The sequence below is a fragment of the Rhinoderma darwinii genome, chromosome 6 (genome assembly GCF_050947455.1).
Source record: "Rhinoderma darwinii isolate aRhiDar2 chromosome 6, aRhiDar2.hap1, whole genome shotgun sequence".
NCBI lineage: Eukaryota > Metazoa > Chordata > Amphibia > Anura > Rhinodermatidae > Rhinoderma > Rhinoderma darwinii.
In genome coordinates, this window is record NC_134692.1 from 68,229,642 (window position 1) to 68,245,790 (window position 16,149).

At 42.7% G+C, this 16,149-nt stretch overlaps 1 protein-coding gene across 8 annotated transcripts in view; it reads left to right on the forward strand.

Moving 5' to 3' along the window:
* Positions 1–16,149, forward strand: part of GULP1 (GULP PTB domain containing engulfment adaptor 1) — a 590,342-nt gene that overhangs the window by 361,600 nt on the left and 212,593 nt on the right. For 4 of the 8 annotated variants that reach the window (XM_075829911.1, XM_075829914.1, XM_075829910.1 and 1 more), the window contains one exon: positions 12,443–12,504. In XM_075829911.1, coding sequence (XP_075686026.1) covers positions 12,443–12,504 — 62 coding nt within the window. Of the gene's footprint in view, positions 1–11,363; positions 11,612–12,442; positions 12,505–16,149 lie in introns of those variants that run through there. The other 4 variants (XM_075829913.1, XM_075829915.1, XM_075829909.1 and 1 more) reach the window with 4 other exon arrangements.

A 16,149-nucleotide genomic window follows, 5' to 3' on the forward strand; every position in this document is an offset into this window, starting at 1 on the left:
TCAGCTTCTTCTCCGCAACTCCATGAGCATGCTGCAGAGGGAAAATTCTGCACCGAATTTCCGCACAGAATTTCCCCTCCGCAGCATGCTCGTGATGTTGCGGAGAAGAAGCGCAATTTCACTGCGCATTTCAGCCTTTGCAATGCAACAACTGGAATCTGTGGCAAGTCCGCTGTGATATCTGCAACGTCTGAATTACCTGTCAAACATGCAAATGTTGGTGCAGATTCGTTGCGTTATTGCCCCAAATCTGCACCAACATTTGCAGCGGAAAAATTCCGCTAAGTCTGAACGTGCCCTTAAGGTCAAAACTGAGTGCGTCCTAAAGGGATCAATACCTTAACTAGGAAGCATCCTCATGGCTTTCTTCACACATCGCGATTTGTTGCAGATTTTGTTGCAGATTTTTGAGTGCATACCAGAAGTGGATCCAAGAGGAAGGAGAATTATACGTTCTTCCCTTATGTTTCTCATTACTTTCAAAACCAGTTCTGGTTTGGCTCAAAAATCTGCATCAAAATCTGCACAAAAATCTGCAACACATCGGGATGTGTGAACATTGCTTAAAGGCTTGTCCACACACAACTGAATTGCTGCAGCAACTCCGTTGAAAATAGCAAACATTCCGCTGCAGCAAAAATGCACCATTTCCTGTGTTTTTTTACTGCAGAAAATGGTGCGTATTTTGGTCCATTTTTTTCACAGTTGAGAGATGGTGACATCTCCTCTGAAAAACGCAGCATTTCAGTCCACTTTCCGCAGCAGGAATTGACATGCTGCGGTTCAAAATTTACGCACCACAGGTCAAATTCTGCACGGAAATTCTGCATGGAAATTTCACCCACTCGGCTGCTACTGTATTCTGCTGTGTATTTTCCGTCCGCAATTCCGGACTGAAAAATACGCAGCAATTCCGCAGCGTGTGGACGAGCCCTAAGAAATTATGTTATTCAGCTCCCCACTTTGGAGTTTTTCTTAGACACCCAATTTTTGTTACTAAGCTAAATATTTTAATACATGTTATATCTTTTAGCAATATTGGTAATGCTAAAACCGGCAGCTGCTCCCTATGTACTATCATGTCTAAATGAAGCATTAAATTGATTTTTGGGCAAAAAGTGTAGTTTAATTAAAGTTATTATATTTGTAATCAAGTATGCTTGACTTTATTTCTATATCTCATTTAAAAGTAGTAAGAAGCCATTTTCGGATTTAACTGAGCGGGTCATTACTTTCTTAAAAGTCTCTTATAGTCAATTTAAAAATTATAATCCACTTGTTGACCAAATAGAAATAAGATTTATATGATTGTTGAAATGGAATTTCAGTAAGCGAGTATCGTTTATGAAATATTTATGCCTATGTCATTTACAGTGTTAGAAATCAATTTAATGGGAATATGTACTTAGGCGTTCCCAAGTGGATATTATAATCAATTTAATAATAATCACATTAATCTGTATTGTAAGGCCGGGTTCCCATGTAGCGTAAATGCTGCAGAATTTCCGCAACATAATTCTGTGCGGAAATTCCGCAGCATTTCAAGTAGCAGCAAAGTGGATGTGTAATGTCACCCAAGACTTTACTTGTGAGATAATGTGTTGGAAATGAATTTTATGATATGTTTTGCACTTGATGTACCGTCACTTAAGGAAAAATAACAACCCCCCCCCCCCCACTCCGTGCAATAAAACCTGATATAGCCCTGTTGCCTTTAATGCGAGCCTTGTTGACCCTAGCCACAGAGCGAGACAACCGCCAACTCTTCCTCGGGACCATTTCTGACCACACAATCACCAGCTTGGGATGGGATGACCACAAGCACAACAGGTCATGTTTCACATCTCTCACCAATTCCCGGAAAGGGCGTAAGCCCAAATCATTTCCCCCAACATGTAGGACCAGCACCTCCGGTACCCTGTCCAAAAGTACAAAGGTGTTAAACTCCGGCAACACACCCTGCTCCAGGTCATGCCACGGAAACCCATCCATCGCAATATCGCAGTGTCCCCCGGAATCCGGAGCTATCTACCGTCTGGCCGTACGTCCGCCCGTATGGCACCCCAGTACACATACGAATGCCCCATAATCCATACCAAGCAAGGGTTAGGGCCTGCAAGACAAAGGAAAACACACTCGCACCACTCACACACGCTCACAACGACATATCAGGCGGAAATGCACACACCCAGAGCATTAATGCAGAAATACACATATCACAGTATATGTGGGCGAACATACGAGCGGAAACGCGCTGATTCCCAGCATCCTATACGCTGCACCCGTGCATCGTCTAAACCCCACCTCACCGCTTCTGTCGCCGCCCTGATCCGAAATGAATGAGACGAGTACTGTTCCGCCCACACATGACACGCCACCAGGCATTTTCTAAACACTGCAGCAAACTGAATACGAGACAAAAAAGTACCGTCTGAATGCCTAATTAACGGGGAATCCGAGAGACCCGCTCCCGCTAAAAGCTCCCTGAGGCAGAAAACTGGACCTACTGCATTCCCCGGCAATGCGAACAACACTAACCTCCTCCCCCTACCCATTTAATCAGTCTTTGAACGACGGATAACTATTTCCACCCTATCCTCATACACATCCACATCATCCTGTCTCAAACCCCCCGGTTTTGCAGAACTAGGCGACACCAATTCCCCCACCCGAAAAGCCCCAAAGAAAGCCAGCGAGAAGGACAAACTAAACAGCTTGCTCTCATATGGTGATCTAAACACCTGCCACACCACCTCATCCATATCACACAGCAGTTGGAATGACACTAGACTCCTCTGAATCCTCACAAGCACACCCTTTCTCAGTCCCCGTAATCCTTGGCTCACCAAGAAATGCTTTGTGACGTCCACCAACCCCCGGAGCTTAAAACCTAAAGCAATAGCCGCCACAAAGCGATTGACCTTGGCAACTGTGCAACCAGCAGAAAAGGCATCCCACAACCAAAACAACAACACAAGTATTCTGTCATTGTCAGACACCACATCCCCCAGGGACCTAATCTACTCCTCCTATTGACGCCATCCGGCGGAATACGCTGCCCACGTCGATCTGGCTAGCGATCGCTCGATCAAGGCACCTGCAGACCGGACACCAGCTCCCAAAGATGACTGGGACAGTCCACCCCAGTCAATTCCGCGTCCGGCACCAGCTGACGAAACCGATCCCACTGCGAGTGAGAAAGCGCATCAGCGATACAATTCTCCACCCCTCGGACATGCACCGCTACCACCCACGCATTCAATTGCAGGCACGTGAGCACCAACTGCCGTAACAAGCGAACTACCGGGGGAGACGACGCCAACACGTTTATCGCCATTACTACCCCCAGATTATCCCAATGGAAGCAAACTTTCTTGTCCCGGAACCTGTCCCCCTAAATGGTAGCTGCTACCACGATGGGAAATAGTTTGAGCAGGGCCAAGTTGCGCGTAAAACCCTTCTCCCCCATTTAGCCGGCCGCGCACCATTGACCTTTACAAAACGCTCCGAAACCCACTGCACTTGATGCATCAGTGAATAACTCCAGATCAAAACTATCCATAGCCCGAGACATCCATAACGAGCGACCATTATATCTAGCCAGGAAATGAAGCCACACTCGCAAGAACTCCCTGTGATCAGCGACTAATTGAATAAAATGATGTGGCTCCCTAACCCCCGCCGTCGTGGCTGCCAGCCAACGGCAAAACACCCTACCCATCGGCATGATGCGGCAGGCAAAATTTTACTTCCCCAACAGCGACTGTAACGCACGTAACGTGATTTTCCTAAGATGACAAGCTCTGTCAACTTCAGAACGCAAAGCAACCAGCTTATCCTCAGATAATCTACACTCCATCGCCACTTAGTCTATTGAAATCCCCAAATAATGGACATCGTAGGACCCTCCGTCTTTTCAGCCGCCAATGGGGCACCAAACTCCCGTGTCACCCATGTAACCGTCTCCAGCAAGTTCGCGCATACTCCAGAACCCGCCGGACCGACGCACAAAAAGTCATCGAGTGTATAACCTAATTCACCCCAGCGAGACTTCTAACAGCCCACTCCAAAAATGAACTAAAAACTTTGAAATATGCACACGACAGAGAACAGCCCATATGCAGGCAACGATCAACAAAATATCTCCCGTTCCAGTAACACCCCAACAGCCGCTGGCTGTCCGGATGCCCTGGCAGTAAACGAAAAGCTGCCTCGATGTCAGTCTTTGCCATCAAAGCCCCTTTCCCCTAACCGCGCACCAGTGCTACCGCAGCATCAAACGACGTATAAACGACTTAACACAATTCTGGATCTATACCATCATTAACCGACACACCTTTGGGAAACGACAAGTGGTGTATAAGACGGAACTTGTTCAGTTCCCGTTTTGGAACCACACCCAGGGGCGACACTACTAAATCCAGCACCGGAACTGATGTGAAAGGGCCCGCCATTATACCTAGCCCCACCTCCTTTTGAAGTTTTTCCGACACCACCCCTGCATGCTGATAGGCAGACCGAAAGTTGCGCTGCGTAAAAGGGACCGCGTGAGGCAGCGGCAGAATAATAAAACCCGAACTGAAACCAGAACTAATCTGCAGCGCTCCTTTCCAATCGGGGTATCTATTTAGAAAGGGAGCCATCTTTGTGAGCCTCACTGGCGTTACCCCCATGACCAGAGGAGCCACAGGCTCCCCCTTGACGTCGCCCTTTTTTAAAGCATTTGGACGCCCAGTGTGACTGACCGTTACAGTGGGAACAGACATGTTTAAACTTGCAAGTGGCTCCAAATTTACATTGGCCCTCATTAAACTGCCAACATGTTCCAAGCTTGGAGCCCGAGGCCTGCTCTGCTGGATTAGAAGTTCCTGCCCCACTCCCGCTCCCGGGAAAGGACTGACCCTGCTTGAACAGCGCCGTCACCTTCAACCACAGGGCTATATCCTTTTGGTCCCACCGTATGTTTGGCCATACCGCTTTCCGCTGACGAAATTGTTCGTCATACCGGAGCCACGCCTGACCCCCATAAGCCCTGTGTGCCTCCCCCACTGCGTCCAAATAACAAAAGAGAGCGAAGCAATTGTCCGGCGCTTTTTCCCCAATAATACTAGCCAATATAGCAAAAGCTTGCAACCAATTAACAAATGTTTTTGGGATCAACCGGTACCTTATTTTTTCTTCCTCGTCTTTCTTAGTTTTGTCACGCTTAACCTTATCTAAATTAAACTTTTCCAAAGGCAGAGGGGAAAATATTAACGTACTCGTCCTTCCAAATACGCTCCTTCACTTCCTGTTTCAAATGTGCCGCCAACGGGCCCTCATAACACACATAAACCTCTCCCCGTGCACGATCATCCAAACGCACCCTGTCTACTCCCTTCGGTGACTCAGTCTGCACCGAAACCGTTACTGCGTCCACTGCCACTCCATGTGTCATTACTCCAGTATTAAGAACCGGGGCGCTAATGTGGGAACCTGTCCAAACCGCAACTGGTGATGCGACCGCCTGCCGTGGGGATGGGGACCCCCCATTATTAATTTTATTATTTATTTACTCCATTATTTTATAATTGTACCCCCTTATTATGACCTTACATATTTTCCCACATTATAAATTTAAATACCATTAAAACACCAAACAAAATTACTACCATGAAAAATTTGCACTCCAAAAGTCAAATGGCGGTCCTTCCGAGCGTGGCATTGTGTCCAAATAGCAGTTTGTGACCACGTATTCAAAGAAGCATTTAGAAAGTTTCTTAACCCTTTAAGCGTTTCACACAAATGAAAGCAAAGTAGAGGTGAAATTTACAACTTTCATTTTTGCAGAAATTCATTTTTAATCCATTGTTTTTGTAACACAGAAGGCTATACCAGATAAACACAACTAAATATTTATTGCCCAGATTTTACCGTTTTAGGAAATATCCCACATGTGGCCCTAGTGTGCTTAAGGACTAAAGCACCGACCTCAGGAGCAAAGGAGCACCTAGTGGATTATGGGCCTCCTTTTTATTAGAATATATTTTAGGCACCATGTCAGGTTTGAAGGGCTCTTGCGGTGCCAAAACAGTGAAAATCCCCCAAAAGTGACTGCATGTGGAAAACTACACCCCTCAAGAAATTCATCTAGGGGTATTGTGAGCATTTTGACCCCACAGGTTTTTTGGAGAAATTATTGGAAGTAGGCGGTGAAATTGAAAATCTACATTTTTTCAAATAAAATGTATACTTAGCTAGTTTTTTTTCATTTCCACAAGGACTAAAGGAGAATAAGCACCACAACATATGTAAAGCAATTTATCTTGAGTACAACACTACCCCACATGTGTCCTAAATGGCTGTTTGGACACACGGCAGGGCTTAGAAGGGAAAGAGCGCCATTTGCCTTTTGGAGCTCAAATTTAGCAGGAATGGTTTGCGGAGGCCATGTCGCATTTGCAAAGCCCCTGAGGGGACAAAACAGGGGAAACCCCCAACAAGTGACCTTATTTTAGAAACTACACCCCTTGAGGAAATTATCTAGGGGTATAGTGAGCATTTTGACCCTACAGGTGTTTTGCAGAAATTATTCAAAATAGGCCATGAAAATATAAATCAAAATTTTTTCAAAGAAAATATAGGGTTAGCTATTTTTTTTTTTTCATTTATATGAGGACTAAAGGAGAAAAAGCACCACAACATTTCTAAAGCAATTTCTCCCGAGTAAAAAAAGTACCCCATATGTGGTCATAAACGGCTGTTTGGACACACGTAGAGCTCATTAGGGAAGGAGCACCATTTGGATTTTGGAATGGTTTCTGGGTGCCATGTCACATTTGCTTAGCCCCTGTAGTATTAATTTAGTGGAAACTCCCCAAAAGTGACTCTATTTGGGAAACTACACCCCATGAGGAATCATATAGGGATATAGTGAGAATTTTGACCCCAAAGGATTTTTGCTGAGTTAATTAGAATTAAGCCATGAAAAGAAAAAACATTTTTTTTTTCCAATAAGATGTCGATTTAGATGAACAATTTTTCAATTTCTCAAGGAATAAAGAAGAAGAAAAAAAACAACATTTGTAAAGTAATTTCTCCTGAGTATGGTAATACCCCATAAGTGGTTATAAACTGCTGTTTACATATATGGGAGGGTTCAGAAGAAAAGGAGCGTTATTTGACTTTTGGAACGCAGATTTTGCTGGGATGGTTTACAGACACCATGTCGCATTCGCAAAACCCCTGATGTACCAAAAAAACAGTGACCCCATTTTAGAAACGACACCCCTAAAGGCATTTATGAAGGGGTGTAGTGAGAATTTAGACCTCACAGGCGTTTTTCAGAAATTAATACGCAGTGGATGATGCAAAGTGAAAAATGCATTTTTTCCACTGATCTGCTTATTCACCGCACAGTATGGTGCGCCCAGCTTGTACCACTGGAGAATCTTACCCCATAAATTGTTAAGCGGGTTCTCCCGGGTATGGTAATTCCTTACTTGTCGACGTAAACTGCTGTTTGGGCACACTGTAGGGCTAAGAAAGGAAGGACCACCATTTGGAACATGGATTTTGCTTGGTAGAAGTTAGTTTGGAGTTCTACTGGTATTTCAGTTTATAATGTGGGGTATATGTAATCTGTGTGGAGTACATCAGGGCATGATAAGAGGGTATAATAATAATAATACAATTATCCATAGATGTGTGGTACACTGTGGAGCAATCCGTTATGCACAGGCCAGTGTCGCACTGATAAACCTTTTTCTTTCTTATGCCCCTTTTGTAACACTTCACATTTTGGGGTATTTTTCTCCTTTGTAGTTTGGGAAATTTTGCTGGGAAAATGTTGCGCTGGTATAATACGGGCGCCCTCGCTTCCAGCGGATGTGCAGTGTCCCTTCCCTTATTATTTCCTAAATACTATGGCCCTGAAACTGAAGGAATGTTCCCCTCCGGCCTGCACATCGGGATGTTTTTTCATTACCGCATTACTAGTGGCATAACTTTTTTATTTTTCGGTTGATGGAGCTAGGTGCGGGCACGTTTTTTTGCGAAACAAGCTGTATATTTTATTGGTATCATTTTGGAACACATACGACTTTTTGATCACTCTTCATTTAATTTTTTGGAATAGGAAATTACCAAAAACAAGCAATTCTGGAATAGATTTTATTGGGGGTTTTTTTGGTCTGCATTCACCGTGCACCATAAATTACATGTCAACTTTATTCTGCGGGTCGATACGATTAGGTCGATACCAAATTGACATAGCTTTTTATGTATTGCAGCTTTTGCACAATTAAATCCCTTTTTTTTTTTAAATAATTTGTTTTCTGTGTCCCATATTCTAAGACCCATAACTATTTACTTTTGCGTGGACAAAGGGACGGGGGCAGTTTGTTGTTTTTTTTTTACTTGAAACTTGTGTGTTTTTATTTTTTTACAACATTTTAATTAACGTTTTTTACTTGTCCCACTAGGGGACTTGAAGGCCTGATGCTCCAATCACTACTCTAATACACCGAACTACATACGTAGTGCAGTGCATTAGAGCTGTCAGTTATTAACTGACAGCAAGCCTATGCGAACCCGCCGGAAGCAGGTCCTCATTGGCTTCCATATAAGGCAGACACGGAGGCCATTATTTGGCCTCCAGTTGCCATAGCAAACCAGCGACTGCATTTCTGGGTTGCCGGTCGGGTAAAAACCTCTCAGATGCTGCGCTCCTTATTGAGTGCAGAATCTGAGGGGTTAATCGGCCAGATCGGAGAATAGCTCCGGTTCTGGCCGTTACAGGAGGGTGCTCCGCTTCTGAGCCCGCACCATCACCGCAGCATAACTGTACTGCAAGTTTGCGGGAACAAGGCGGATGTCAATAAGGGGTCAATAATATGCTGTATCTACATAAGTAGCTAATCCTTCACTTTTAATTTTTATTATATGTAAATTTTGACCCTGAACTCCACCCACTGCGGGTTGTAGAAATGTATTGGAACACCGGTGTATTACAGCTTGACAAAGGCTGCATTGAGCAGCTGAAACGTTGCATTCCTTTGCACATATGTGTAATGATACTGAAAAGATACCAGTCCAGCAAAAGCGCACCCACAACCAGACTTGGCGCAAGCTGTCAGACTAGGCAAGTGGTGGCAAACTCCTCCTGCCTACCAGAAATGAGATGGGGCATTTCTAGCCGACAGGGAACTCGGGCAGTGGGCGATCTAGGGACATGTAAAGATACTGAGATCCAGCAGGTGAAAAGGTGAACTTGCTTTCGACCTGGCAGCTGCTGGTAGATGGAGCGAACAGGTAGAGTAGTCAGACAAGCAGAGGTAACAACAGAGAGGTAATGTAGTACAATGCAGTGAAACACAAGATAAGTCAAGCAGTCCGAGATCTAAACACTATAAATCAAATGAGGTACAAAATCGGAAGACAAGAGCAGGGGCGTAGCTAAAGGCTCATGGGCCCTGGTGCAAAAGTTCTTCTTGGGCCCCCCAAATTTCTTCTCATGGTCGACGGTCCGCAGCTTTCAGCTGCATCAATGGGTTTCCTAAGTGACTCAATGATACAACACTAGCAGCCAGGGGCGTCACTAAGGTCTTAAAATATCAGGGGCAAGATATATATATATATATATATATATATATATATATAAAAAAGCAAAGCAAAAGCAGCACCGTTCTTCCAGTGTTGGGTGCACAAGTTCCTGTTCAGACACACGACTAGTGTCTCAAATAAACAGCGAAATCCAATACACAAGACAGCACTCCAAGTTCAGTGAAAAAATCGGATCTCTTTAATCACCACATGCAACGTTTCAGCCCTACTCCATGGGGCCTTTCTCAAGCAAGAAGAAAGGCCCCATGGAGTAGGGCTGAAACGTTGCATGTGGTGATTAAAGAGATCCGATTTTTTCACTGAACTTTTAGTGCTGTCTTGTGTATTGGATTTCGCTATATATATATATATATATATATATATATATATATATATATATAGCGAAATCCAATACACAAGACAGCACTAAAAGTTCAGTGAAAAAATCGGATCTCTTTAATCACCACATGCAACGTTATATATATGAGACAGCATATCTATAGCACTACGACCCTATAGATATTGATAGGATTAGATACATTGGCTCAACAGACAGTATCACACATGATAGGCTTAGATACAGGGCCCATTCGCTGACATTGCCGCTCCAGCGCTGGACCCCGGAAACGTAAGTATAAGAATTGTTTCGCTTTTTTATGTTACAAATTCTTTTTGGGTTTGTGTTTTTTTACAGGTTCGGATGTCGGACTACTTCAGATGTTGGACTACTTTGATTGCGCCGTTTTTTTATTCTCAATAAAATGGTTAATGAGGGTCTGTGTTTTTTTTTTATTTCAATAAAATATTTTTTGTATTTTTTTTAAACTTTATTACTATCGCCTTCGTAATTGTCACCCCCACACAACCCTCATTAACATTTTATTAAAAATAAAAAAAGCTGTCATCGAAGTAGTCCTCGAATCCAAAGTAGTCCATGACCAAACCTGCAAAAAAACACAAGCAAACAAAAAAAACATTAGTAACAGACATTGTAGGCTTAGATACAGGGCCCACGTCTGTTGGACTCTGTGTTTAAGCCTAACACGAGCTAGACTTAGATACAGGGTCCAGCAGACAGGAACACACATGGGCCATGTATCTAAGCCTACCATGTGGTTGGCTTAGATACAGTGCCTAGCAGACACCCGCCGGGACCCCCGCTAATCAGCTATTTTGAAGGGGGAGCAGTGCTCGTACGAGCATTGCTTCCCCTTCATTCCGGTCACTTGTTCACTCTGTGAATCGCCGACCACCGCGATTGGATAAGAGATAGATAGATAGATAAGATAGATAGATAGATAGATAGATAGATAGATAGATAGATAGATAGATAGATAGATAGATAGATAGATAGATAGATAGATAGATAGATAGATGTATTGTAGATAGATATGTGATGGATGGATGGATGGATAGATGTATTGTAGATAGATATGGGATGGATGGATGGATGGATGGATAGATGTATTGTAGATAGATATGGGATGGATGGATATACTTTGTCTGTTATGCTAAATAGTCAGCCCTGAAGTGTGACTGCTCAGCATGACAGACATACACAGTGAAGGGGTTAATAGCTGCATTACTAGCAGCTACTTACATACATCGGGTGTGGGGTCAGGGAGCAGCAGGAGTCAGGATTCCTGGGAGGAGCAGACACGCACACGATCTTCTTGCTGTAGCCATTCCTTTCCCTCTGCACAGGCCACGAGGAAGAGGGAAACAGCTAGAAGTGAGCTGATTGGGTGGACAGCACAGTGGGCGGGCAAGAGTCTTCCCCCTCCGTGCAATGACTATTTCACCGCCGAGCTGCCACCAATGCTTTAAAATACATTACTGGGTCTCTTTTGTACCCCAGCAGGGACCCAGCAATGCAGAGTAATCATTTTAGCACTACTGTGCTACTGTGGTGAGGGGGGCCTGCGGCCCCCCCTAGCTGGGGGCCCGGTCGCAGTTGCGACCGCTGCGACCCCTATAGCTACGCCGCTGGACAAGAGAATGGTCAGGGGAGCCGGGTTCAGACAACAAGGTAACAAACAGATCACAGGCAGACAAAGAACAAATGAGCCACAGGAAGTTGTCAATCTCTGGCAAAGAGGTCTAGCACCATGGGTGTTCTATAGGAGGCTAATTAGAAAATTGAGATTGACAGCTAAGCAAAGCATTCAAGATTTTAACCCTCGCCTACCTCTCAGACCAGTTCTGAGAACAAGGAATGTGACACTATGGGTGAATAATTTCATTTTTGAGATTTCTGCTTCAGAGTGCCGCTTCTTCTCTTTGGTCTGTACACATATTTGGTATCGCTGTAATCATGCCAACCCATTGAATAAGGGTAACATTTTACATAAAATGTTATCTATGTCGCATGGCGAATGGTGTAAGTTTGAAATCCCAAAAACAATTGCAGAAATGCCTTTTTTTTCTATTCCCCTTCAAAAAAAATGTTAATAAAAAACGTAATCAATAAGTTATATGTACCCGAAAATGGTGCCATTAAAAATAAAAATCATCTTGCAAAAAACAAGCCCTCATATGGGTACGTATATAGAAAAATAAAAAAATGATGGCTCTCGGAATATGGTTATGAAAAAACAAAACGCAAAACTGCTGTGTCCTGGAGGCTTAAAATGAAAGTTGGTAATTTGATGGTAATCTATACAGTATTGCTTTAAACCAAACTTAGTTATTTCATGATGTGACATTCTATGCTTTTTTTTTTTATGTGCTACTTTTTCTACTCTGTCACCGGAAAGAATTACTGTTCACATTAGACTAAAATGCAATGTTGAGGAAATGAAGGACAAAAATGCTGTACTATAAGATGCACTATGAAATCAGTTCAATCTTGTTTTTGCAGATAAATCATGGATGCACACCCCTGAAGCTTTATCAAAAAACTTCATTCCCTACAATGCTAAGGTAAGCACTGTGTCATTTCACAGAACTCTTCAGATGGATTATATCTATAAACAGATATTGAATTCTGTTCACTTACTGTCTCATTTCTGCTGAAGATAATAGCTCTATGGTAATATGTTCCACATGAAATGATCGAGTTATTTATTAGGTTTGATAACTAGAAAGGTTAATACCTGACAATACACCACAATCTAAACCGATGTAGAGGAAAATGACTCTCATTTAGACATTTAATTTGAAAGTTTATCATTTCCATGTTTGTACAATTTTTTTTCTCTGAAAATCCACTAGCAACAAGTTATGATCAGCTAGGGCACACACACCATCGAAGGCTGTTGCTAAGGTCTTAAAAGATCAGCGGTAAAAGCCCTAAGACATATGTCCCCCACACAAACAAAAAATTATTTATATACGGATGTCGCCATCTTTATCTTGACTCTGATAAATTGTTGCAGCGTGATATCGGGGGTGGAGGAGTATCTTCAGGCTATCTTCCATGCACGGGCTTCAGAACTACTAGGTCGCGTTATTAGACATCACTAGCACAGCCAGCCAATGTGCAGGTGACATCTAATGCTGCAGGCAGCCCTGCGGACCCACAACACTGAAGCAGGATAGGGGAACACCTACTACACCGTGTTACTATAGGAGAATTGGTGCACAGTTAAAACACGCCATAGGCCACTGCATCTCAGAGGAAGAAACACTGCAGCTATTTTTCCGTTGTTCTGCTCTGTCAGAGTATCAGTGATGAATCAGTCGCATTTAGGACACCATCACTGTCCGATGGACCCCATTGACTACAATGAGGTCCATCAGGTTTCTGTCATGTGTGTTGTTTTTCGTCCGGATCTGCGACGGTAGCTTCTAACGGAGCCTCTGACACAGATGTAAAAACAGGCTGGCCGAGCTCCCTCTGTTTAAAAGCTGCAAGGTATCCTGCTCCCTTGGTATCCCTACCCCTGCCTTGCTCTTAACAAAAGGACCTGCTCTTGCCCACACTGTACATATTACAACCAACATCCATAGCTTCGTCTGACTGTTGTAAATATGATACATCTCTGCCGTCCGGACCGAGGTCAGGGCGGAAGGGGGTGTATACAGACACAGGTCTGGGTTGAGATCAGGATAAGTACAGGAGGCTATTAGTTTTGCGCCCACCCCTCTAGCTTCTGATTTTTTTTATCTACATCTTCTGAACTCCCCTTCCACTACATGATGAAGATGAAGATAAAAGCGAGTGTATGTGTACATGTGTGTATGTGTATAATGTGCGTATGTATATATATATATATATATATATATATATATATATATATATATATACTAGTCCTCAATGACTTAGAATATCATCAAAAAGTAAATTAATTTCAGTAATTCAATTGAAAAATTTAAACTCATATATTATATAGTCATTTTTTTCTTTTAATGTTGATGATTACGCAGCCGTCTACCAGGGAATTTTAGAGCACTTCATGCTTCCAACTGCTGACAAGCTTTATGGAGATGCTGATTTCATTTTCCAGCAGGACTTGGCACCTGCCCACACTGCCAAAAGTACCAATACCTGGTTTAATAACCACAGTATCACTGTGCTTGATTGGCCAGCAGACTCGCCTGACCTAAACCCAGTAGAGAATCTATGTGGTATTGGTCAAGAGGAAGATGAGAGACACCAGACCCAACAATGCAGACGAGCTGAAGGCTGCTATCAAAGCAACCTGGGCTTCCATAACACCTCAGCAGTGCCACAGGCTAATCGCCTCCATGCCACGCCGCATTAATGCAGTAATTCATGCAAAAGGAGACCCGACCAAGTATTGAGGGCATATACTGTACATACTTTTCAGTAGGCCCACATTTCGGTATTAAAAATCTTTTTTGAAATTAGGCTTATATAATATTCAAATTTTCTGAGATTTAAAATTTTGGGTTTTCATTAACTGTTAGCCATAATCATCAACATTAAAAGAAAAAAATCCAGGAAATAGATCAATCTGTGTGTAATTAATCTATATAATATATGAGTTTCACTTTTTACATTCAATTACTGAAATAAATTAACTTTTTGATGATATTCTAATTCATTGAGAAGCACTAGCATATGGTGCCTCAAAAGCAATAGAGCACCTAGTGGATTTTCAGGCCACCTTTGTATTAGAAAATCCTTTAGGCACCATGTCAGGTATGAAAAGGTCTTGAGGTGCCAAAACATAGAAAAAACACCCCCATAAAGACATCATTTTGGAAACTACACCCATAAAGAATTTATCTACGGGTATAGTGAGCATTTTGACTGCACAGTTTTTTTGCTAAATTTCTTTGAATTAAGCCATAAAAATGAAAGTCACTTTTTTCTTCTAATAAAATATACAATGTTTTCATTTTTACAAGGAATAAAATAGAAAAACACCCCAACATTTGTAAAGCAATTTTTCCCGCTTACCAAAATACCCCATATGTGGTCATAAACTGATGTTTGAACACATGGCAGCCGTCAGAAAGGAAGGAGCGCTGTTTGGCTTTTGGAGCTTAAGGGGTTTTTTGCTCATCAGAGACATTTCCGACCATGAATTATGACCATGAATTACGGAAACAGTGTAGCCCACTGAGCTGCGCTGTTTCCTGTAACTTCCATATTAGTAAAAGGCAGCTACGCTATTTCCATAGCTACCATTGAGTTCTATGGGACTTACAGAACCAATATCATCAAGCTATGCTTTTTCCGTAATTCATGATCGGAAATCACAAGCTTCAAACACAAAACAGAGCAGTAGAACGGGGTTTAGGGGGTCCCAATCTAGAGATAGGTGCGGGTCCCGGAGGTGGTCCCCGCATCTATCAGACATTTCTAACATATCATGTGGATATGTCATAAATGTCTCTTATGGTTAAACCCTTTTAAGTTTTGCTGGTATGGTTTTTAGGAGCCTTGTTGCATTTGCAATGCCCCTGAGGGATCAAACCAGTAGAAACCCCCCAAAAGTGACCCCATTTTGGAAACTACACCCCTTATGGAATTTATCTAGAGGTATAGTGAGCATATTGACCCCACATGTTTTTTGCAGAATTAATTGGAAGTATGCCGTGAAAATGAAAATCTACATATTTTTTTTCAACCATAAAATGTCGTTTTAGCTTAGATTTTTTCATTTTCACAGGACTAAAGGAGAAAAAGTACCCCAACATTTGTAAAGCAAATTCTTTTGAGCACGGCAATACCCTAAATGTGGTCATAAACTGCTGTTTGGACACACGGCAGGGTTTAGAGGGGAAGGAGTCCTTTTTGGCTATACCCCTTATGGGGGTATAGTGAACATTTTGACCACAGGTTTTTTTCAAAATTAATTGGAAGTAGGCCTTGAAAATGAAAATCAACATTCCTTCCCATAACATGTAGTTTTGTCTTAGATTTTTTTCATTTTCACAAGGGCTAAAGGAGAAAAACTACCCCAACACTTATAAAGCAATTTCTCCTGAGCAGGGAAATGCCCTATATGTTGTCCTAAACTTCTGTTTGGGCACCCGGTAGGGCTCAGAAATTTTCATGTGCCATGTCGCATTTGGCAAAGCACCTGAGGGATCAAAAAAGTGGAAACCCCCCAAAAGTAACCCCATTTTGGAAACTACATCCCTTATGGAATT